General features: G+C 43.5%; 1 protein-coding gene across 3 annotated transcripts in view; it reads right to left on the bottom strand.

Annotated features, from left to right (window-relative positions):
* NOL8 (nucleolar protein 8) overlaps positions 1-25596 on the bottom strand; it is a 108434-nt gene that overhangs the window by 59371 nt on the left and 23467 nt on the right. For all 3 annotated transcript variants that reach the window (XM_063940714.1, XM_063940712.1, XM_063940713.1), the window contains exons 7-12: positions 16389-18332; positions 14795-14905; positions 14561-14674; positions 14290-14383; positions 10312-10459; positions 9292-9375 (exon numbers count right to left, since the gene is read on the bottom strand). In XM_063940714.1, coding sequence (XP_063796784.1) covers positions 9292-9375; positions 10312-10459; positions 14290-14383; positions 14561-14674; positions 14795-14905; positions 16389-18332 — 2495 coding nt within the window. The remainder of the gene's footprint in view (positions 1-9291; positions 9376-10311; positions 10460-14289; positions 14384-14560; positions 14675-14794; positions 14906-16388; positions 18333-25596) is intronic.

The raw sequence follows: 25596 nt of genomic DNA, 5'->3' as shown, positions 1-25596 counted from the left end.
ATACATATACATATACATATATATATATATATATATATATATATATATATATACACACACACACATATATATACATATATATATATACATATACATATACATATACATATATATATATATATATATATATGTGAAAAGGAGGAAGCTGAGCAGCGCCAATTAGCGATAACAATTTGTACTAGTATATGGACCAGAATTATTACAAATACTCCTAAAATGTACACTCCCTTCAATATATTTAGGGCGTCAGCTCATGTCTTAAGTAAAAAACACTGGTAAGGTGTTTTACAAGTAATCTCAAAAATGGTGGATAAGATACTTCAGAGCGACCAATGGTGTCAATGAATATTATAATAGGAGGGTAAAATTTAAAAATTTATTAATCACAATAAAATTTGCACCAATAGAAGATATAAAGACAAACCACAATAAAAAAAACCCACAATAAAAAATAAATTAAAAAAATTATACGATCACAGATAAAAAAGTCAATACAAAAATATCACCAACATGTATAGAAATTTGTTTAAAAAAAAAGGGGTATATATGGTAAAACCTATGAGGACTCAATTTAGAAAAAGTATATAATATCGATTAATAAGATCAACTATTGGTAAAAAAAAAATCAATATCTTAACTTAAGAGAAGGTAGTTATCCCCAACGCGTTTCGTCCTATCTGGACTTCCTCAGGGGGCAATGAGCAAGTGGGACAGCACAGGTATATATACACGTCAATGAGGAAGTGATCTCTACATCACTTCCTGTCAATTAGGAGCACCAAAAATTAGCATATTGAAATACTTTTTAAAAATAGGCTAACACATGTTCAATCCACTACTTGGATTGAGCTGAGCAGAACCGCTATTATATAAGTCTAATTTGAGCTCAGGGAAGCCTTAAAAAGCTCCCTGAGCGTTGTTTACCCGGACTTCCTGTCCGGACAGTGGGTGACATCACGTCCGCCCCACTTCCGGCGTCATGATTCCTGTACTGCGCATGCGCCGGGTATGGACATCCCGGACCCACGGCGCATGCGCCCGCGTGCAGTGTCCGGATCCTGACACAGTCAGTTGCCGTGTTTACGTCCATTGCGCATGCGCCGGGTACGGACGTCCCGAACACACAGTGCATGCGCCCGCGATCAATATACATGTACAGCATATGATCAAAAAAGGGTGGTACTTGTGTGTCTGCAACACCTCCAGGACGAATTCCACTACTAAGGGGAAGTTCTGTATACGGTTATGTTCATTCATTAATCATATCCGATGATATCAAGGGTTGGCATCCACTTTCTTGGAGCATGCTGCTTGCAGACACTTACTGCATACAGTCCCAGTGGCCATCTTTGGTGGGATATTTCTCAATGGGAAACACATAGGAAAAATGAAGATAGGAGCAGGGTCACACAAAGGTTTCAGATATAAAAATTGCCTTGTATCATTTATTAGATATAATTTCATAGAGGCTATTGATGGTGTCTATTATATAAATAGGCTTAGACCCATATACATGAGATGCAAGCTGAGACTAGGTACGTACGAATGTACGGTGTAAAAACATAGAAAATTCATTAAAAATAAATAAAAACATTTTTTTTTTTTTTTACACAAAAATATTTTTTGCAAGGACAATAATTAAGACCGACACAAATAAGAGAAAATGGGAAAAAAGGGGGTGGTGCGGAGGGGCTGGAGAATAGTGGCAATAAGGTAGTGACAAAGTTTTATAAAGAATGCCAGGAACTGAGTTTCTTTCTGACAGTACAAGAGACTGCATGTGTTTAAAGCTCATTTACATATCACCCAAGACACCAGAAGCCCCTCTAGGGGAAGACATAGTAACACTCTCACATCCCATATTCCAGCCTATATATATATATATATATATATATATATATACACACACACACACACACACACACACACACACACACACACACACCCTTCTGTCAGGAACAGCCAGAGTCCTCAGTGACGTCTTTAATGTGCACTACTCATGTACTGAATGCTCTCTTTTTTTTTTGCGGATGTAATCAGGAAACATTATGGTCGACATATGAAACAGTATCCGTGTCGATATCAGGGAGTAGTAACTGGGCAAAATAAAATTTTTGCGACCCCGAGGGGTCTGAGGGAAATATAGATATTTCTACGTCTGTTTATACCCCCCTTTCTGATATGGAAATTTTCTACCCAGTCAGATAATGGTGGTGCCTACATGGCCACCCGTCTGTGTCCCTAATATCGTTTTCTCTAGGGAAAAACATTCAGCCACCGACGTGTCGACACACAAGTACCATCAAGAGCCGGTGGTGTCGACAGGGTCGATCCCACAGCCGTTTGTGGGACGAGCACTCAGCGCCAGACATGCCGACACACGTGTGCCAAACACCCACCGACACACCGGGCATATAGGGGACAGACCCACAGTAAAGTCTGTCAGGAAGACACAGATGGAGTTTGCCAGCTCCCAACCCAGCGCTCAATCCAGGTTCTGAAACCATTATATATCGCCTCAGCCCTTATAAGTAACTTATATTGCTTCAAATCAACTGTGCCCCCCCCCACCCGTTTTACACTCTGTTATGTATACAGTAGTGTGTGGAAGGACCAGCGTCTCTACAAGAGAAAATGGCGCTGATGAGAGCTGTGAGGGCTAAGCCCCGCCCCCTTAATGGCACGCTTCAGCCCCGCTATTTTATAATAAGAATTTACTTACCGATAATTCTATTTCTCGGAGTCCGTAGTGGATGCTGGGGTTCCTGAAAGGACCATGGGGAATAGCGGCTCCGCAGGAGACAGGGCACAAAAAAGTAAAGCTTTACTAGGTCAGGTGGTGTGCACTGGCTCCTCCCCCCATGACCCTCCTCCAGACTCCAGTTAGGTACTGTGCCCGGACGAGCATACACAATAAGGGAGGCATTTTGAATCCCGGGTAAGACTCATACCAGCCACACCAATCACACCGTACAACTTGTGATCTAAACCCAGTTAACAGTATGACAACAGAAAGGGCCTCTTAAAGATGGCTCCTTAACAATAACCCGAATTAGTTAACAATAACTATGTACAAGTATTGCAGACAATCCGCACTTGGGATGGGCGCCCAGCATCCACTACGGACTCCGAGAAATAGAATTATCGGTAAGTAAATTCTTATTTTCTCTATCGTCCTAAGTGGATGCTGGGGTTCCTGAAAGGACCATGGGGATTATACCAAAGCTCCCAAACGGGCGGGAGAGTGCGGATGACTCTGCAGCACCGAATGAGAGAACTCCAGGTCCTCCTTTGCCAGGGTATCAAATTTGTAAAATTTTACAAACGTGTTCTCCCCCGACCACGTAGCTGCTCGGCAGAGTTGTAATGCCGAGACCCCTCGGGCAGCCGCCCAAGATGAGCCCACCTTCCTTGTGGAGTGGGCTTTTACAGTTTTAGGCTGTGGCAGGCCTGCCACAGAATGTGCAAGTTGAATTGTGTTACAAATCCAACGAGCAATCGACTGCTTAGAAGCAGGCGCGCCCAACTTGTTGGGTGCATACAATATAAACAGCGAGTCAGATTTTCTGACTCCAGCCGTCCTTGCAATGTATATTTTTAAGGCTCTGACAACGTCCAACAACTTGGAGTCCTCCAAGTCGCTAGTGGCCGCAGGCACCACAATAGGTTGGTTCAGATGAAATGCTGATACCACTTTAGGGAGAAAATGCGGACGAGTCCGCAGTTCTGCCCTATCCGAATGGAAGATTAGATAAGGACTTTTATAAGATAAAGCCGCCAATTCAGATACTCTCCTGGCAGAGGCCAGGGCTAGTAACATAGTCACTTTCAATGTGAGATATTTCAAATCCACCTTTTTCAATGGTTCAAACCAATGGGATTTGAGGAAATCTAAAACTACATTTAGATCCCACGGTGCCACCGGAGGCACCACAGGAGGCTGTATATGCAGTACTCCCTTGACAAAAGTCTGGACCTCAGGGACAGAGGCCAATTCTTTTTGGAAGAATATTGACAGGGCCGAAATTTGAACCTTAATGGATCCCAATTTGAGACCCATAGATAATCCTGATTGCAGGAAATGTAGGAAACGACCCAGTTGGAATTCCTCCGTCGGAACCTTCCGATCCTCGCACCACGCTACATATTTTCGCCAAATGCGGTGATAATGTTTCACGGTGACTTCCTTCCGTGCCTTAATCAAGGTAGGAATGACTTCTTCTGGAATGCCTTTCCCTTTTAGGATCTGGCGTTCAACCGCCATGCCGTCAAACGCAGCCGCGGTAAGTCTTGAAAAAGACAGGGACCCTGCTGTAGCAGGTCCCTTCTCAGAGGTAGAGGCCACGGTTCGTCCGTGAGCATCTCTTGAAGTTCCGGATACCAAGTCCTTCTCGGCCAATCCGGAACCACTAGTATTGTTCTTACTCTTCTTTGCCGTATGATCTTCAATACCTTTGGTATGAGCGGCAGAGGAGGAAACACATACACTGACTGGTACACCCAAGGAGTTACCAGTGCGTCCACAGCTATTGCCTGTGGATCTCTTGACCTGGCGCAATATTTGTCCAGTTTCTTGTTGAGGCGAGACGCCATCATGTCTACAATTGGTCTTTCCCAACGGTCTATTAACATGTTGAAGACTTCTGGATGTAGACCCCACTCTCCCGGATGAAGATCGTGTCTGCTGAGGAAGTCTGCTTCCCAGTTGTCCACGCCCGGGATGAACACTGCTGACAGTGCTATCACGTGATTCTCCGCCCAGCGAAGAATCTTGGCAGCTTCTGCCATTGCACTCCTGCTTCTTGTGCCGCCCTGCCTGTTTACATGGGCGACCGCCGTGATGTTGTCCGACTGAATCAACACCGGCTTTCCTTGCAGGAGAAGTTCCGCCTGGCTTAGAGCATTGTAGATTGCTCTTAGTTCCAGAATGTTTATGTGAAGAGACTTTTCCAGACTCGTCCATACTCCCTGGAAGTTTCTTCCTTGTGTGACTGCTCCCCAGCCTCTCAGGCTGGCGTCCGTGGTCACCAGGATCCAATCCTGAATGCCGAATCTGCGGCCTTCTAATAGGTGAGCCTTCTGCAACCACCACAGAAGTGACACCATTGTCTTTGGTGACAGGGTTATTCGCAGGTGCATCTGCAGATGCGACCCTGACCATTTGTCCAACAGATCCCTTTGGAATATTCTTGCATGGAATCTGCCGAATGGAATTGCTTCGTAAGAAGCCACCATTTTTCCCAGGACTCTTGTGCATTGATGTACTGACACTTTTCCTGGTTTTAGGAGGTTCCTGACCAGATCGGATAACTCCTTGGCTTTTTCCTCTGGAAGGAAAACCTTTTTCTGAACCGTGTCCAGAATCATTCCTAGGAACAGCAGACGAGTTGTCGGGATTAAATGGGATTTTGGAATATTCAGAATCCACCCGTGTTGTCTTAGCACCTCTTGAGATAGTGCTAAAGCTGTCTCCAGCTGTTCTCTGGACCTTGCCCTTATTAGGAGATCGTCCAAGTATGGGATAACTAATACGCCTTTTCTTCGAAGAAGAATCATCATCTCGGCCATTACCTTGGTAAAGACCCGAGGCGCCGTGGACAATCCGAACGGCAGCGTCTGAAACTGATAGTGACAGTTTTGAACAATGAACCTGAGGTACCCCTGGTGTGCGGGGTAAATCGGAACGTGTAGATACGCATCCTTGATGTCCAAGGATACCATAAAGTCCCCTTCTTCCAGGTTCGCTATCACTGCTCTGAGTGACTCCATCTTGAACTTGAACTTTTTTATGTAGAGGTTCAAGGACTTCAGATTTAGAATAGGCCTTACCGAGCCATCCGGCTTCGGTACCACAAATAGAGTGGAATAATACCCCTTTCCTTGTTGTAATAGGGGTACTTTGACTATCACCTGCTGAGCGTACAGCTTGTGAATGGCTTCCAACACCCTCTCCCTTTCGGAAGAGACGGTTGGTAAGGCAGACTTCAGGAAACGATGAGGAGGATCCGTCTCTAATTCCAACCTGTACCCCTGAGATATTATCTGCAGGATCCAGGGGTCTACCTGCGAGTGAGCCCACTGCGCGCTGTAATTTTTGAGACGGCCCCCCACTGTCCCCGAGTCCGCTTGAGAGGCCCCAGCGTCATGCTGAGGTTTTTGCAGGAGCCGGGGAGGGCTTCTGTTCCTGGGAAGGAGCTGCCTGTTGGTGTCTCTTCCCTCTTCCTCTGCCTCGTGGCAGGTACGACAAGCCCTTTGCTCTCTTATTTTTGTAGGAGCGAAAAGGCTGCGGTTGAAAAGTCGGTGCCTTTCTCTGTTGGGGAGTGACTTGAGGTAAAAAAGTGGATTTCCCGGCAGTAGCCGTGGCCACCAAGTCTGATAGACCAACTCCAAATAACTCCTCCCCTTTATACGGCAAAACCTCCATGTGACGTTTTGAATCCGCATCGCCTGTCCACTGTCGTGTCCATAAGGCTCTTCTGGCTGAAATGGACATAGCACTCACCCGAGATGCCAGTGTGCAAATATCCCTCTGTGCATCACGCATATAGATAAATGCATCCTTTATTTGTTCTAACGACAGTAAAACATTGTCCCTATCTAGGGTATCAATATTTTCAATCAGGGATTCTGACCAAACTACTCCAGCACTGCACATCCAGGCAGTTGCTATAGCTGGTCGTAGTATAACACCTGCATGTGTGTATATATTCTTTTGAATAACTTCCATCTTTCTATCTGATGGATCCTTAAGTGCGGCCGTCTCAGGAGAGGGTAACGCCACTTGTTTGGATAAGCGTGTGAGCGCCTTGTCCACCTTAGGGGGTGTTTCCCAGCGCGCCCTAACCTCTGGCGGGAAAGGGTATAATGCCAATAACTTTTTTGAAATTATCAACTTTTTATCAGGAGCAACCCACGCTTCATCACACACGTCATTTAATTCTTCTGATTCAGGAAAAACTGTTTGTAGTTTTTTCACACCATACATAATACCCTGTTTTACGGTATCTGTAGTATCAGCTAAATGTAACGTCTCCTTCATTGCCAAAATCATATAACGTGTGGCCCTACTGGAAAATACGTTTGAATTTCTACCGTCGTCACTGGAATCAGTGCCCGTGTCTGGGTCTGTGTCGACCGACTGAGGCAAAGGGCGTTTTACAGCCCCTGACGGTGTTTGAGGCGCCTGGACAGGCATTAATTGATTGTCCGGCCGCCTCATGTCCTCAACTGACTGTTTAAGGGAAGATAAACCATCACGTAATTCCACAAATAAAGGCATCCATTCTGGTGTCGACCCCCTGGGGGGTGACATCTGCATATTTGGCAATTGCTCCGCCTCCACACCAATATCGTCCTCATACATGTCGACACCACGTACCGACACACACCGCAAACTCACAGGGAATGCTCTAATGAAGACAGGACCCACTAGCCCTTTTGGGGAGACAGAGGGAGAGTCTGCCAGCACACACCACAAAGCGCTATATATACAAGGGATATCCTTATATTAAGTGCTCCCTTATAGCTGCTTTAATATATATATATATAGCCATTAATGTGCCCCCCCTCTCTGTTTTACCCTGTTTCTGTAGTGCAGTGCAGGGGAGAGACCTGGGAGCCGTTCTGACCAGCGGAGCTGTGACAGAAAATGGCGCCGTGTGCTGAGGAGATAGGCCCCGCCCCTTTTTCGGCGGGTTCTTCTCCCGCTATTTTTCCAGTCAGGCAGGGGTTAAATATCTCCATATAGCCCCTATGGGCTATATGTGAGGTATTTTTAGCCTTGTATAAGGTTTATATTTGCCTCTCAGAGCGCCCCCCCCCAGCGCTCTGCACCCTCAGTGACTGCCCAGTGAAGTGTGCTGAGAGGAAAATGGCGCACAGCTGCAGTGCTGTGCGCTACCTTATGAAGACTGAGGAGTCTTCAGCCGCCGGTTTCCGGACCTCTTCACGCTTCAGCATCTGCAAGGGGGTCGGCGGCGCGGCTCCGGGACCGGACTCCACGGCTGGGCCTGTGTTCGATCCCTCTGGAGCTAATGGTGTCCAGTAGCCAAGCAGCAAATCCACTCTGCATGCAGGTGAGTTTACTACTTTCCCCCTAAGTCCCACGTTGCAGTGATCCTGTTGCCAGCAGGACTCACTGTAAAGAAAAAAACCTAAACTAAACTTTCTCTAAGCAGCTCTTTAGGAGAGCCACCTAGATTGCACCCTTCTCGTTCGGGCACAAAATCTAACTGGAGTCTGGAGGAGGGTCATGGGGGGAGGAGCCAGTGCACACCACCTGACCTAGTAAAGCTTTACTTTTTTGTGCCCTGTCTCCTGCGGAGCCGCTATTCCCCATGGTCCTTTCAGGAACCCCAGCATCCACTTAGGACGATAGAGAAATTATATTTATACTGGCAGGGGTCAGGATTTAGTGCCTAGACACTCATACCCTTGTTTTCCAGTCACATATGAGGATTTTATGCTGCCCAGGGCGCCCCCCCCTCGCACCCTGCACCTTACAGTGCCGCTGTTTGTGGGAGCATGGCGCGCAGCGCGATCGCTGTGCGGTACCTCAGAAGCCATCACTGAAGTCTTCTTTTCTTCTTCTACTCGCCTGTCTTCTGACTTCTGGCTCTGCAAGGGGGGTGATGGCAGGCTCTGGGAATGAACCCCTAGGCGTACCTAGTGTTCCAAACCCTCAGGAGCTAATGACGTCCTGTAGCCAAAGAAGCAGAGCCTTTAAACTCACTAGAAGTAGGTCTGACTTCTCTCCCCTAAGTCCCACGAAGCAGGGAGACTGTTGCCAGCAGTCTACCTGAAAATAAAAAACCTAACAAAAGTCTTTTTCTGAGAAACTCAGTAGAGCTCCTCAGAGTGCATCCAGTCTGCCTGGGCACAGATCTAAACTGGAGTCTGGAGGAGGGGCATAGAGGGAGGAGCCAGTTCACACCCATTCAAAGTCTTAAAGTGCCCATGTCTCCTGCGGATCCCGTCTATACCCCATGGTTCTTGATGTGACCCCAGCATCCTCTAGGACGTATGAGAAAGTATATATTGAACTATATATATCCATAACAATAAGGTGTTCTCTTTTGGAACTAGGTTACCCCTTAAAGACCAATAAACAATCACAAACCTGTATTACATACTATAACATAATTAGAGGTTCTTAGTGACGTGATGTGTAGACTGCCAATTTGGTTTTCCCAGAACACCAGTAAGCAGATGCACCTGCTCGAATGCAGTGGCCAAAACATATCTGATGCTTTGCAAACATAAATGGTCTGGATAATTGAGTTCGGGATTTACCTTTCTTTTTTCTCTTCCTCTACTCTTGTTTCAAGCACTGCATGGCCCTCCTTTGAGGGATCATATTGAAGGGCATTCAGATCCCTGTGGGGAAAAAATATAAACATTAAGAATAGGTTAACCATGATATGTACGGAATTATAGTGGACAAGCTACAGCAAAGCTAGGCAACCTCTTGATTTCTGTAGGATATTGTACATATTTGAATACAGTAATATTAGTACACATTTTTTTGAACAGCTGGAATATTCTCATTGTTTCTATACGTACTAACCATAAGGGCTGCAGCATTTCTACCAGTACATAAGTAGAAGAAAGCAACCGCTTACAACGCATTGTCAGGCTCTGTGGATTACTTGCTGTACTAAACGTTCAGTGCCAGCCACACTGTACGCAGTAAATCATCCACCTACTGCAGACTTTCAGAATCCCTATCAACCCAAGAGGAATCATCCAAGTCAGATTCTCCTCTGCTGCCTTTACTGTTTCTATAGAAGTACTCATTAGACCAGTGGTTCCCAAACTTTTTTTGAATCACGGCACCCTAGAGTATCAGCATTTTTGCACAACACTCGTAAACTAAAAATTTAAAATGTTGATTTTTTTTTTATTTTTTTAAGTAAGTAAATTGTGCCTACCTGTCACCGTTAGGCTCAGTTATGATGTGGCGTACACAGTTGTGCTTATAATTGTCTTTCACATTTTATGATTGGCAGCCACTATCAATGGTTTCGCCTGTCCCTTTGACCATAAATAATTTGATTTGGTCCTGGACCACCAACCCGAGGCACCCCTGCAAGAGCCTTGCGGCACCCAGTTTGGAAAGCAATGTGTTAGAGTCCAGGATGGAACCAGGGACAAACTCTTCTAGCAACAGCAGGTGAGGATTTCTCCAATACCATCTCTACTGAAGAGGTAGCTCTAAATAGACCCTGCACTGAGTAAATGACATCTGTCACATAGCTCCTGTTCATCATCACACTTCTCTTTGTGTCATTCAACAAAACATGTCCATCTTACTTGAACTCTTTCGCTTTGGCTGCCTTCTTGCTCAATGGCTTTGACTCCAGGTTAATGTTCAGGACACTTTGCAGGATGTCCAGGTTTTTCTTTTTCTCTACTGAAAGATCATTAACTTCAACATCTGCCTGTGATTTCTGCAGCTCTTCTGTAAGAAACAGACCATAAAAATCTAGAAAACTATATAAAAAAAAAAAAATTAAAAACATTTCAAAACTTTGATATTTAAAAAGGTCAATGCATAGTTGGAAGCAAAGCAAAACGGTAAACAAGAGATAAAAAGGAACGTTCTAAAAGCATATTTATTAATTACACACAGTCACACAGAAAATGTTTTCATTAGACCGACTATAATGGATATAGAAAAAATATTTAACAAGTTGCTATGGCTTAGAGCAGGGATACATTTCTGATATCAAAGGGTATTGAGTCACTTTGTAAATAATTATTACAATGGTCATTGATTTCTAAGGCATCAAACAGTAGGCGCAAAAAGAACAAAGAGTACAAAACAAAGTTCATGAGAGAACTTACCATCTAATGACAAAAAGAGCACAGTGAAGAGGAGAGAAAGCGAGGCTCACAGTTGAAATTAGGAAAGTAGTGAGTGTTTACCAGAGAGTGAGAGTAAGGTATGGTTTTAGGAAGAGATGGACTTTCAAGGAGTAATTTAATCTGGGGGAAGTCTGATCTGACATGGTAGATGATTCTATAAGTGGGGAGCAGCAGCAAGGGAGAAGACTTGTAGACAGAAGTGACAGGTGATTTCGACCGATGAAAGTATGATCTAAGAGAGCAGGAGGGAGAATAGGTATGAAACATGAAGGGTGGTATTCAAATGCTATATCACGCCCAATCTCCTTTCTAAAGTGATCCCAGTTATTGCGTATATCGCACCCATAGTAAATCAGGTTTAGCTGCGTAAAATGGTTAGGGTGACTGGCTACCCCAGGGGTAGCGAGCGGAAATGGTGATACCACACCCGTCAGCAGAAACAGAACGGGTGTAGAATTGAATACCGTCCGAAGTGTTGGTGTTCTTGAGGCCTTTGCAGGTGAAGGCAAGTAATCGGAATTAGATTATAGAGGATATGGAAGACAATAGAGAGTGGTGCAGTGGATGTGAGTAAGGAAGATAAGTCTTGCACAGCATTTAGGAGGGATTGAAGCAGGTCAAATCTATAGCAATACCAGATATGTGGTTGCAGTGGCTGAGGGAAGTTATGGAATTAAGTTTTGGTTACATTTTGGGTAAGAAAAGGGTGTTAGATATCAGTATGTCAGAAGCGGAGACTGGGAGAGAGACTGTCTGTAGGAGAAATGTAGAAGGTAGAGTCAAGTGTGACACGTTGGCCAGCCATAAGCCTGGGAGACTGGAGAAACTGTGGTGTTATTGTTGTTAATGAGTTTCTGGGGAAAGGAAGAACAGAATGGGCGCGAGTTCTGTTTTGGACATGTTGAACTTTGGGTAATATGTGGATTCATGTGTTAATGCTAAAGGAGCGATCAGGAAAGGAAGATTGAGTGTTGTCTGCCTTTAGATGGGACTAGATGCATAAAAAGCAAATATTTATCAGGGAATGATGCAAGCAATTATAAGGCAAAAGGTGTTTATTCCATAGTGCAAAAAATGGTCCATTTTTTGCACTATGGAATAAACACCTTTTGCCTTATAATTGCTTGCATCATTCCCTGAGTGCCGCTGCATGCTTGGAGACGCTTTGTGTACTACATTTCCCAGAAGGCACCGGGGCGCCTGTAACTACGAAGGGTGAGTGCCAATCCATTGGAATACATACATACATATATATATATATATATATATATATATATATATATATATTTTCAAAAAACATGTAATAAATGTAACTGGTGGTAAGGGAGGTATTATATGTAGCCAAGCGCTATATTTGCGCTTGCAAACTGAGCAGGGATGCTTTATAAATCATAAAAAACATTCAAAGAGGTTCTGTTTCGGTTTGTGACGTGGGGCGGAAATGATGCAAATCGCGTCACAAACCGGAACAGAACCTTATTTATATATATATATATATATATATATATATATATATATATATATATATATATATATATATATATATATATATAAATAAGGTTCTGTTCCGGTTTGTGACGCGATTTGCATCATTTCCGCCCCACGTCACAAACCGAAACAGAACCTCTTTGAATGTTTTTTATGATTTATAAAGCATCCCTGCTCAGTTTGCAAGCGCACATATAGCGCTTGGCTACATATAATACCTCCCTTACCACCAGTTACATTTATTACATGTTTTTTGAAATTCTATATCCCAATACCAATTAACTACAGGAAGTGAGGTAACCAATCACTTCCTACCCAGAGGGGTATATATAGATGATGTGTCCCACTCTGCTCACTACCCCTTGATGAAGTCAGACCAGACGAAACGCGTTGGGTGATTCCTGCTACTATTGAAATCCTCAGATAAGCTGCTTTTTTGCTATACCGAATATTTTATATATATGAATTTTTCTGTATAATTTTAGGCCAACGGTTGCTTCTTGTATTTCTCATTTTTAGTACAAATTTTTTTTAGCACCATTTTACCTTGTCTTTTACATGCCCTTTGGAATGTTTCTTAAACAATTTGACAACAGTTTTTAAAAACATTCTCATACGTTGTATTTTTATGTATAACCTTTTTTTTATATGTGCAATTGTCTTAAACGTTCTTTGTAATAAATCCCCTAACTGTTTTGAAAAAAACCTTTGCATAGTCACTTAGAATCTGTACCACCAATGGTCGCTTAGATCTCATCCGCTTTTCCCAATATATATATTTTCTTTTTTTCTTTTCTCTTTTCTCAGGCATCTAGCTTCAATACGCCGTGCAGCGTGAGAATCCTGGTGGGAGGTGGGAGTGAGCCACCAGGTTCCGTGCAATTCTACTAGCATAGGACGTCTATTTTTTGCTGAAAATGCATCTTTAATCGCAATGCTAGAAAGCACCAGGAGACTATGCTGATTCATTTAATATGCAGCACTTGTATATCTGTGTGCAACTGAGTCGCAACAGAATTTTGTAAAAGCAAATGACGGCCGCTGCATCGTAGCACTTTGTATGCAGATTCAGAAACTCTGTTGAACACAGATATCCAAGTGTTGCATAATCTGCAGTGTCCCAGTTTGTCGTAGTTGCATCATGTTGCAACCAAGACACATTTTTGGTTAAAAAGACGAGAAGAGACACCCTGCGCTAGCAGTCTCACAGGACCTGGCGCTCTTAAGAGGGGCTGTTTGGAGCGACTGCAGAAACAATGTATGAGGACAGATCTGTAGTACGAAGTGAGTCAGAAGAGCGCCAGTGGAAAAGACAGCAGGCAAGCATACAGAGCTTGGAAAAGGGAGCAGAGACGTTTTGAGAGGATGCAGACGAGAGGGCAGGTTGAAGGGTGAGGTGATGAGGGCAGAGACTTTGTCCTGGGTTACTGTGAAGAATACTGCCTAGAAAATCTGACATGGTCCCTAGAGTCACAAATACAACCCTACTATCATTCGTGGGCTAAAGCACATATAATGCTTTTTGGAAATCGTTTCTCAGCAAGTCCCATAGTGAGGAAGAGAACAGGAAAGGAAGACATAATGGAAGTGTACCAGGAAAAGTATGGAAAAATGATTGGAAGCAGAAGGGTGATGAAAAGAGTAGAAAAGATAAAAAGGGAAGGGAAGAGGAAGGTGAATAATCAGGAACTGTTAAGATATGGAGCAGACAGTTGCCGATTTTTATCCAACTTTACAGCAAGTAAGTTTTTATAATTCAATTACAAAATAAAACTGTAGCCCTAAGGCCTTGTACACACCGGGGTTACACTAAAGCATGTAACGTACATTCTGGAAGCCTATGGAACATGTGAAAGCCTGTGGAATATGTTCTGGCCTACTTCCTCAGCGTTCTTGGTACAAAATGAAGACACTTCTTGTGTCAGCTATATTTACCTGCGTCCTCCTCATCCTCACTGCTGCTCTCTAAGAACATTGAGTTCATTTTGAATCGTTCATCAGTTCCAAAGCGGGACTGCAACTGCATGAGCTGCAGATTTATAAAGAGAAGGAAACAAGACAGTCAAAATGAGAAAAGAAACGCCAAGAAAATAATTTAACTTAATAATAAAATCCTTCTTTACAGAACATATCAACCATATAGACATTGACAGCCCTTATTATTGTATTTCGTAAAAAAATAATTAACTTTAGGGAGAGAACTGACCTTCTCACCGGACCTTCCTTCATACTGAGCTTTGATTTGAAATCTTTCCTCATCTTCATCGTCAGACTCTTCACCACTGCTTTCAAATAGTTTAGCTTTTACAGGTTTTGCCTTCTACATGAATCAAAGGATATAAAATAAATAAAAAAATATGACACTCCTATTTTGTAGCAGTAACTTATTATTCTGTGACTTCCTGGTTTACTTAGCGGTCTGATCTATCAGAGCTCTTACTTCGTCGCTGTGCGTGCTTCTTTTGGCTTTTGCTTTCTCTTCCTTCTCACTTTCCGTCTCTGACTCAGAATTAAACACAATGTGCTGACTTTTCCTTGAGGAGTGGGAATCCTGAATAACAAAAGGTAATGATGCAAAAAGTTGGATTATTTTCCTATAATTCGATTGGTTAATTCAGTTCTGCATTGCACCACAAGCACCATAATTCAAATTGGTTACTATAATCATTTAGTACACATAGAAGGTTTGATACATCCCCTAACGAGTACAAGCAACCAATCAGATTCTAGCTTTCATTTATCGATAGATCCTATAAAATAATAGCTAGAATCTGATTGATTGGTTGCTATGGGCAAATTCTACACTTGTCCTCTTCGGAAGGTTTGATCAATCTCCCTCCCCCATAGTATATAGATACACTTGTAGCAGAACAAACACTACTACTGTCTAATACAAGTGTAAACAATCTGCTACTGTGCGGATGTTTGTGTGTCACAAATACTGCAACTGCTATTTTGATAAAAATGACAATGCATATTGTAAACCTTAGTAAGGAGACATTGCGTTCCTATTGTATAAATTAGTGACAACATAAACATTTAATGATATTTAAAACAACGGGTTGATGTATCAAGGCGTGTAAAGAGTGGAGAAGCGGACCTGTGAAGTTGCCTGTATCAGCTTCTACCTATCATTTTATATAATGTACTTGATAAATGTTACCTCAATGCTGATTAGTTGCAATAGGCAACTTATCCACTGGTCCATTGTCCCACTCTTCTTACTGCTCGATACATCTACCCCAATATCCTTGTTCCGTCTTAAGCTAGGTACACACTAAGCAATTATTGGACAGATTCACCAATAATCGGGGGAAACGGTCTGATTTATTGTATATTGTGTATGGCCGATCGTTTCAGCACTTTGCAGATAACGTGGACAAATCTTGCCCACAAACACAACCATTCGATTATTTGATCTGTTGGGCAGGACCGAAGATCTCTGCCACAATCTTCGGACATCGACCAGTATGTACATTTTTAATAATCTGACCATATGTCCACATGTAAAAATTGGGTAGTGTGTGGGTAAACCTGTTTTTTAAAAATAAAGAGAGTATCACAGATACCGGGATTTTTCTCGTCCCTATCAAAAAAAAAATTGGACAATGCGTATCTGCTCTTGCCTATTGCTTAATCTTACTTTGAATAATGAAAAGTTATATAAACTTATGGCCCAATATACATACAGATGGAGCATGTTTATTTCAGACAAACTGCACTTTGTGCCAAGCTCACCCCATTCACACACACTAAGCTAAGTAATAAGTAAGCTAAGCCAATACCGCACATAGCATTATTTACCATAGCCAACATGTGGTGCTTTACATTGCTGGTATAAAATCAACACGCTCCCACCGTAGATTATGTGACAAATCTAATAAGATCTGCAGTATTGGTGCTTTGCATGACATAATATAAATAATAAAAATTGCAGCTCAAACAAATATTACAGGCCTCAAAAAACAGCACACCCCAGCTGTCTGAAGTGTTTCAGTGTCCCCTAGTGGACGAAAGAGAAAAGCGGTTCTCACCAGCTGAAGCAGAGCTCCTTGGATGGTCTGTTTCTGCAGCTCTCGCTCTTTTCTCCTTTCCTCCATTGCTGCTAAACGCTTCTGATTGTCCTGCAGCTGTTTGGCTTTTGAACTGGTCTTTTGCACTGTGCTGGTGCTCTGGGAGACATTAGATTTGGCAGCTGCTGATGTGGAAGAGGTGGACTCCTCATCACTGCTAGATTCATCACTGCTGCTACTAGCCCTTTTGGGCTTCACTTTAAGTAGCTTCTTCTTGAGAACTTTAGATGGTTCCTGTACACTATTCCCTTTGGAGTCTGAAACAGGCTTTACTGCCCGTTTATCTTCACCAACACATGCATTCTTCTCATTGCTGACCTGCACAACAGCTCTAGCCTGAGCACAATACTTCCTGGAAGAGTTGGACAATGGACACATGGAGGTTTTAAGCTCATTAGAGGTTGCTGGGGACAACAGAGATCCCAGCCCTTTAAATGCTGGTGGTTTGATTGGCATACCTTTCCTTTTTTTCTGCTTTGGTTGTTCACTGGAGCTATCGTCATCTTCTAATATGGAAGCCACAATGTCTCCTGGCTCAATACCTTTCTTTTTCTTCAAGGTTTTAACAGTTTGCGTTACAGAGTCACTATTAATATGATCACATCCTGTGGTCTTTACTTTTCCACCTTCAGTTTTGTTGTCAGTTGTAGATGACTCCATAATTGTTTTTGCTGATGCCACTTTAGGATTTTCCAGATGGTAGTTTGGCTTCATGGATTTGTATTCGGATATATCGGAGCAGGAATTAATGCTGTCTGAGTTGTGTCTACAGTTACCGGATTCTAGATCTCTCCTATTTACATCTTCAGACTTCTGTTTATTCTTTATTGCACCGATATCTTTAGAGTCCTGCTTGCTATTTATTTTTTTCTTTTGAGCAGAAAGTTTTTCAGATTGTAAAGTATCAGCTATTGTCTTTATAACAACATCAGAGCCACGCTGGACATGTTTTGTACTCGCTATGATATTATCAGTGTTGTCAGAGTAACAGTCATGTTCACTATTTTCATCTTCATTATCACTATCATTGGCTTCTTTTGACAGTGCCTCCAAATCTCCTATTGACAGATCTATTCGATAGCAGTTCTTAATCATGGACTCGTATTCCTCATCTGTAAAAGAATCACTGCTGTCTGATCCGGAGTCATTACTCAGACTGTCTGATTCACTAACTATTGCTTCTTTCAGTTTCTTTATGTCTTTTGGGCTATGGGTATTTGTGGACCCCAATTTACCATTTTGCTTTTTTAGGGGAATGGCCATCTTCTCATTTCCAAGAGTCTTACTTTTTGTCTTCTTACTGACACTGTTGCAGTTCTGGGCAGTTTTTGCGACAGTGATGATCTCATCAGTATCCGCAGAGTCCCAGTCATCCTGCGTACTACAGTTGGATTTCCCCTCCTTCCCTTCTGCCCAGTGAGTTTTATAACTCATCTTGAAAGAGTCCGTCACCACTTCTATATTGGAATCTTCAGAATATTTTTCACCCTGTTTTGCGGATTTCTCCCTTTCTAGAACAGCTTTGAGTTCTTCCTCAGAGTCATACTCCTCATCAGACATGCTATTCACACTCCGCTCCCGCAAGCGCAGATGGTTTTTCATCTTGGGAGGCTCTCTGGTGTGCGGTGACTTCAACATGTCCTCTTTGTTAGCCCGGGCCGAGAATTGTGGCGTTCTTGCATATTTCTCTGTATTTTCCGGTGTATCTGGATATGTATGCCCTTTTATTTTCTTCTTCTTCTTTGGACTCTTAAAGGCTGGAAATTCTCCCCTGCGTTTTCTACTCATCTCATCATCGCCCTCTTCCAGATGCCAAGTCAGCTGGGATACAGGAGTCGGCTCAAGGGCTTTGTCATCTAATATTTTTATGTTGTGGCAATACTTTGAGGGATCACATTTCATGATGTTCACTTGAGTAAAGGAAGATCACAAATGCATTATACTGACATGTAAAATATAGAAACAATAGTCACCGTTATATGCTGCGTCACAACTGTACACTGCCACACACTTGCAGCTCTTCTGAAAAATGTCTAACTATACATGCAAAAAAAAAAAAAAAAAAAAATGTAATATTATATATATATATATATATATATATATATATATATATATATATATATATATATATATAAAAAAAAAAAAAAAACTTACAAAACTGGTCTTTACTGTATTTATGTGCATTGCAGTATTAAAGGAGGAACTACATATACTGTACTGGATGCGATACAGCAGAGGATGAATTATACTACTTAATGGCTTTTAGGAGGTCAGAAGAGCTCTGCTCATAAAATTCTACTAAACACGCACTCAGCGTCATTTACAAAGGGGGTAATTCTGAGTTGATCGCAGCAGCAAATTTGTTAGCAATTGGGCAAAACCATGTGCACTGCAGGGGAGGCAGATATAACATTTGCAGAGAGTTAGATTTGGGTGGGTTATTTCATTTCTGTGCAGGGTATAATACTGGCTGTTTTATTTTTACACTGCAATTTAGATTTCCGTTTGAACACACCCCACCCAAATCGAACTCTCTCTGCACATGTTATATCTTCCTCCCCTGCAGTGCACATGGTTTTGCCCAACTGCTAAAATATTTGCTGCTGCGATCAACTCAGAATTAGGCCCAAAGAGCAGGAATTACAAGGTGCAATGCTTCTATAGAAGAAAAAATGCTACGGTTACAGGGCAATGTGTTCCCATTTATCTGGAATAAGAGCCCTGCAGCAGCACCACCATAAATACACACAATCTCCATCATATTGAAATATCTTCCTCATTAAGCCAATTCTTGTTTTACAGATTTTGTGTATCCACACATGCAGTTTAGTGGAAACAGTTGCACAGTCTGCAAACAGATTTTTGTAATAGAATGAAGATAATCGCGACACACACACAGACACCTTTCAGAAGTCATCCTAGTCAAAAGTAACCTGTGCAAAATCAATTTTATATTGTCTTTTACGTTTCGTTTCAAGTTCTGGTTAATAAAATAAATATAAAAAAAAAAAAAAAAACCCAACCCCAAGTTGATCGTAGCAATAACCATTATCATAAAAGGGCATCATGGTAGTTTAGAGCAAAGAGAGGATTTTTGATGCATGTAATGGGAATATCCACTTTAAGGAATATTATTCCTTAGGGAGTTTTACTATGACTGTTTGGGATAAAAGCATGTTCAATCTATAGGCAAAAAGAGGATTTTGGTACTTACTGACAAATCCATTTCTCTGAATCCTCTAGTGGACACTGGAGCGTTCCTTAGACATTAGGGGTGTGAAGCTTGCAACCGGAGGTGTGGCACAATCTAAAATTAGCATCGTCTGCACAGCTGGTTCTTACCGCACTATAGTACATGGCAAGGAAACGAACCGTACAACCTATTAAACAGCACCCAAGAAACTCTGAACTGAAAAACTAACGGTGTTTGTACAAACTTTGTGAACAGGAAGTTTGAACGCAGCAGGTTGACAGCACCGAGGCTGGCGTCCAGTGTCCCCTAGAGGATTCAGAGAAATAGGGATTTTTGTTTACTTACCGTAAAATCTCTTTCTCTGATTCCATCTGGGGGACGCTGCGCAGTTACCTGTGGAGTACAGACACAGATTTTTCTCTCATGAAGATTTTAGTTAGGTATTTTATTATTTTATCACTTGGAGTGCCTAGTCCCTGTATACAGGTGACAGGTGCTACTAGAGTGGGGTTAGCTAGAGATTCCCACTCTGTTCTGCCGCTGAAAGCCACCACACTTCGGTCACTGGGGCTGGATTCCTGTTCCTAAGAAGTCGGCAGTGAGGAGGTACAGGATAGACACAATCTGTCTCTGACAGTATTGGTCTATCCTTCCCTATATAATATAGAATATATAATATAGAATATTTGTATTTATACTTGTGTGCCTCTTCTCCCCCCCCCCCCCCTCCTCCCCCTCCGCTCTCTCTCCGGAGGTGAGCGTTGGAGTGCAGTACCATATTCCACTGTGTTTTGACCAGACATTCTATAGACTAGAGGGCCAGTGCTCCTTCCCTAGCTATAAGTAGACTGTCACTGGCTGTAACTGCTGGTTCACAAAGTCTGGGCAATGTTACATTTAACTGAAGGAAAGGGGAAGAGAGTGGTGAGTCACTCTCCGGGGGATCGCTAGAGGCTGCCCGCACAGAGCCGCTGTATGTAGCGGTGCGCGGGAGCAGCTGCCCGAACAAAGCCGCTACCCGAACACAGCCGCTGTATATAGCGGTGTGCGGGTGCCACTGCCCGATCAGAGCCGCTGGGGAGCCGCTGGATGTAGCAGTGAGCAGGAGACGCAGGCTTCCGGCTATAGCAGGGGGACGCGGCGCTTACTTCAAAAGGACGGATTCCCGCCCTGCACTGCCTTGCGCGCCCTCCCGGCCAGCGTCTGCAAAGCACCGGGCGCCATCTTCTACGGAGACAGTACAAGGGGCGCTGTGCAGCAAACACCTAACAGCAAGTATACTTTGGGAGCATAGTGTTACTCTACACTTGTAATGAGAGTTAACAGATTTAATTTTTGCACAAATTACTCTACTGAGCTTATAGTTCGTTTGTAGTGCACTTGTTTAAAGAAAATAAATAAATAAATAAATAAAATAAAGTTTAATTATGTCAATACGTCAGAAGGATCTACAAAGAGGAAAGACATCCTCGGTGGTTATTTTTCTGCTTTCAATGTGAGTCAAGGCTAGCTAAGGGTAAAGCGGATGCTGATACCCTCTGTGCTTCATGCTCTGGTGCATCTGTGGTGATCCAACAGGGAGTTTCCGCGGATCAGTCTATGTCTGCTTGGATCAGAGACATCTGGTGTGGGCTTAAAATATGGGCAGATGTCTTGCTAATTTAATTCAATCCCAAAACAAGTTTGTAAACTCTGCCGGCAGTTCTTCTGCTACAAAACGGCCATAGCCGTTGCCGCTATAACTTTCTGGGGGGTTCTGATTGACACAGCGCATGTGCTGTCTGCATGCACCTAGAACAATGTTCAGGTGTAGTTTTTATAAAAAGGGGAAGTAGACCCAGAGTGGGGCGAGATTTTGGTCTGGGAAGATGACTTTTCTACTAGCTCAGCTGTTAGATTGCTGATAGACTCCATCCGTCACCTTAATAACAGGGATATTTTAAAGGAGCCTGACTTAAGCCGGATTCTCGTTTCCAATCCCCTACGGCATAACAAATTTCTATATCCTTTTACAGAGAGGATATCAGATTTTGGGAAACAGGCCAAAAGGTAGACGTTCCCATTTCAAATTTAGCAGGAACTACGGTTATTCCTTCTGTACAGTCTGTGACGTTGAAAGATCAGATGGAAGCAATGCCTAAATCTGTTTTCTTTATCTGTTTCTCTTCAACCACTTTTAGCTGGCGCTTGGGTCCTCAAGGCCGCGGATGACTGACTAGCACAGGTCATCTCTGGAAGGTAGTCTGACGATCCATCGGAAGCCATTCAATTAACAGAACAGATTTCAGAAGGTTCTTATGTGGGTGAGGCCTTGGTTGATCCTGCTGCACCACAATTCCGTATTTCTGCCTTGACCGTGACAACAAGACGGTCTCTTTGGTCTCGGGTTTGGAAGGCCGATTTTGACCCCAAACAGACCTTGTCGGCGGTACCCTTTGAAGGTGAGTACTCTTTAGGTCGGAATCAAAGAAGATTATCTCACATTCTACAGAAGGAACCCCTTTCTTCCAGTTGCTCCTCCGAAAACCGAATTCTACAAGGTTCCGGTACTTTCATATACAGGGGATACCCACGAAGGGAGGCATTCAGAGGTAGACGTAAACCTGCCAACAAACCTACTGCATGACGGTTCACGATCCTCGGAGGAGTCAGTGACGGTTGAGACTCGGTTACTACAGTTCAAAGAAGGGTGGTTCCTATCGAAACGAGGACCCAGTCCCATATCGGGTGTTCATCACACCTCTTTCAAATGGTTCCTTCGGACGTCGAGCTCTTCATCATGCAACAGCCATTTTGCTTACGAAATGAAGTAATTCTTCTAGGTCCCGCTCGGCAGAGAGGTCGGGATTTTACTCGTGGACAAACTGGAGGGTTCATTTCAACCCAAAAGTTCAAAATGGAATCCATCCTCTCGGTTATTGTCGCCAAGGAAACGGGGATATTTGGCCTAATTGGACGTAAGACGCCTTTCTGCTTGTTTCTATTTGGACGGGTCATCAATCTCTTCTGAGATTCGCGGTCGGCCTTGACATTTTCAGTTTCAGGCAGGGAATCAACATTATTCTGTATTTGGGTAATCTGTTGATCAAGGCAGGGTGGATTCTTCATCAGAACTTGCGTCTCGCTATGGAGTCTCTGCGGTCATTCGGATGAATAATTTATTGTCTGAAGTCATCTTTGCTTCCTTCCCGGAAGATGATGTTTCTGGGACTTTTATTCGACACCAACAACCAGAAAAGTGGTTCTTCCTCAGGACAAGATTCAGGACATACAGTCCAGAATTCGAACACTGCTACATTTACCGGTGGTTTCGGTTCTCCGTTGCATGCAAGTGAGACAAGATGGTGGCAACCTTCAAGGCAGTTCCATATGCCACGTTTCAGACTCGACCCTTTTCAGACTCAGATTCTCAACTGTTGGACTCGGACAGGGCCTCATCTTGAATTACTGTTGGTCCGCGTGTCTGTACAGACTCGTCAGTCGCTTCGCTGGGGGTTTCACAGATACAATTTGACCAAAGTAGTTCCGTTCACAATTTGGTCTTGGGTGATGGTCACCACAAACACCGGCCTCAGAGGTTGGGGGGCGGTGTTTCAGACTCATCACTTTCAGGGACTCTGGACCAGTCAAGAGTTAAAGTTGCAGATCAGCATCTTGGAGTTACGGACAATCCGGTATGCACTACTTCGGATTCAAACCATGGTTCAAGGTCATCCAGTGCGGATTCAGTCTGACAGCGCCTCAGCAGTTGCTTACATAAACAAGGAAGTAGGTACTCGAAGCTGATCCGCAATGAAAGAAGTCGCTCAGACTCTCACATGGGCGGAACATTGGTTCCTGGCCATATTCGCGATTCATATTCCAGAAATCGAGAACTGGGAAGCGGATTGCTTAAGCCGTCACACGATGCATCCGGGAGATTGGGAGTTTCACCAGGAGGTGTTTCTGACTCTAGTAGCCCGGTGGGGGTTGCCCGATGTAGATCTGATGGCGTCTCGTCTCAATAATAATCTTCCTCTCTACGGGTCGCGTACTCAGGACCCTCAAGCAATTCTAATCGATGCACTGACAGCACCGTGGCACTTTCAACTGGGATATGTGTTTCCACCATTTCCACGTCTGCTTAAACGCATTCAGTAAGAAGGTCTCCCAATCATTTGGGTAGCCTCAGCTTGGCCACGCTGACAGTGGTACATTCTGCGTCACAATATGGTCGTCAAGGAACCATTCCGACTCCCTCTGTGTCCGGATCTTCTGATTCAAGGACCAGGTCACCGCCCAGATTGGGTCGGCTGGCTTTGACGATTTGGTTCTTGAACCCAACCTTTTAAGGGAAAAGGGTTTTTTTCTCGTCTTGTTGTGTAGACAAGGTCTCCGGCTAAAAAAAAAACAAAACAAAAAAAAAAAACGGTGACTTCTAGAGTATACCACCGAGTATAGCGTATTTACATTGATTGGTGTCAAAAGCGTGGTTTAACACCAGATTTGTTTCGTATTCCTCGTCGGTTTATACTTCCTTCAGGAGGGTCTCAATAAGGGTCTGAGACTTCTTCACTGAAGGGTCAAGTTTCTGACTTATCGGTTCTTTCTTTCAAAAGAGACTGGCTATCTTTCCAGAAGTTCAGACGTTCCTTCAGGGAGTTCTTCGGATTCAGCCACCTTTTGTTCCTCTGGTTCCCCCTTGGGACTGTAACTTAGTCTTTACGGCTCTTCAGTATTCTCCATTTGAGCTATTTGGAATCTGTAAAATTGCGGTATCTAACGTTCAAAAGTTGTCTTCCTATTGACAATTGCCTCCGCAGGGCGAGTGTCTGCATGGACAGCTCTTTCTTGCAGACCACCCTTGTTGAGGTTTCATGATAGCCGGGTGATTCTGCGAACAAAAACCTTCCTTCCTTACGAAAGTTGTGTCAGCGTTTCATCTAAATTAGGACATTGTCCTTCCAGCGTTTACTCCTTCTCCTTCCGGGGAGGATTCCCATTTGGCTCTCTTAGATATGCTCAGGGCCTTACGGATTTATTTATCTTGTCCAAATCCTGTCGGTCGTACGGCTGCATTGTTAGTTTTTAATTGATGCGCCCAAACGAGATTGGCCGGCTTCCAAGAACACAGTGGCTCGTTGGGTGATTTCGCTATAAAAACAGTTTTCTGATATTTCAATTTCTGAATCGATTCCAGCTCATTCGAGTTGGAGCTTCTTGGGCTGCTCGCGGGAATGCATCTATTGAGCAGCTATGTAGGGCGGCGACTTGGTCGCCTGTGCATACGGTTCAAAAAGGGTTTACCGTTTTTTTCATATTTTCAATTTGGAAACTGCCTCTGTTGGGCGTCAAATTTTACAGACGGCTATGCCGTCTACTTCTCCCTCCTCTCATTAGCTTGCTTTGGGAAATCCCACAAGTAACTGCGCAGCGTCCCCCAGATGGATGAAAGAGAAATAGGGATTTTTGTTTACTTACCGTAAAATCTCTTTCTCTGATTCCATCTGGGGGACGCTGCGATCCCTCCCATATGGTTGTCTGGTTTAACCAGTAAAATTTTTTCGGTCTATCTCCTTTGGCTTGGCTAAACGTTAACTGAGGTGCTGGCTGGGCAGGAAGGAGATGGGAGGGGTTAGAGGGGGGAGGGGTCAGTTCTTAATAGTTCTGTGCCAAACTCCACAACCACACACCTCTAGTTTGAACGCAGCAGGTTGACAGCACCGAGGCTGGCGTCCAGTGTCCCCTAGAGGATTCAGAGAAATGGATTTATCAGTAAGTACCAAAATCCTCTTTTCTCTTTCATCCACTAGGGGACACTGGAGCGTTCCTTAGACATTAGGGGACGTCCCAAAGTTATCCCCCAGGGAGGCAGTGCTGTATGTGGCCTGCAAAACCAAATGTCCGAACTTAGAATCTTCGGACGCAAAGGTATCAAACTTGTAAAATTTTGCGAACGTGTGGGCTGAGGACCACGTCGCCGCTCTGCAAAGTTGA

Source organism: Pseudophryne corroboree, chromosome 9 (genome assembly GCF_028390025.1).
Source record: "Pseudophryne corroboree isolate aPseCor3 chromosome 9, aPseCor3.hap2, whole genome shotgun sequence".
Classification (NCBI taxonomy): domain Eukaryota; kingdom Metazoa; phylum Chordata; class Amphibia; order Anura; family Myobatrachidae; genus Pseudophryne; species Pseudophryne corroboree.
The sequence above is the reverse complement of the archived record's forward strand: the minus strand, read 5'-3'. Positions and strand labels throughout refer to the sequence as shown.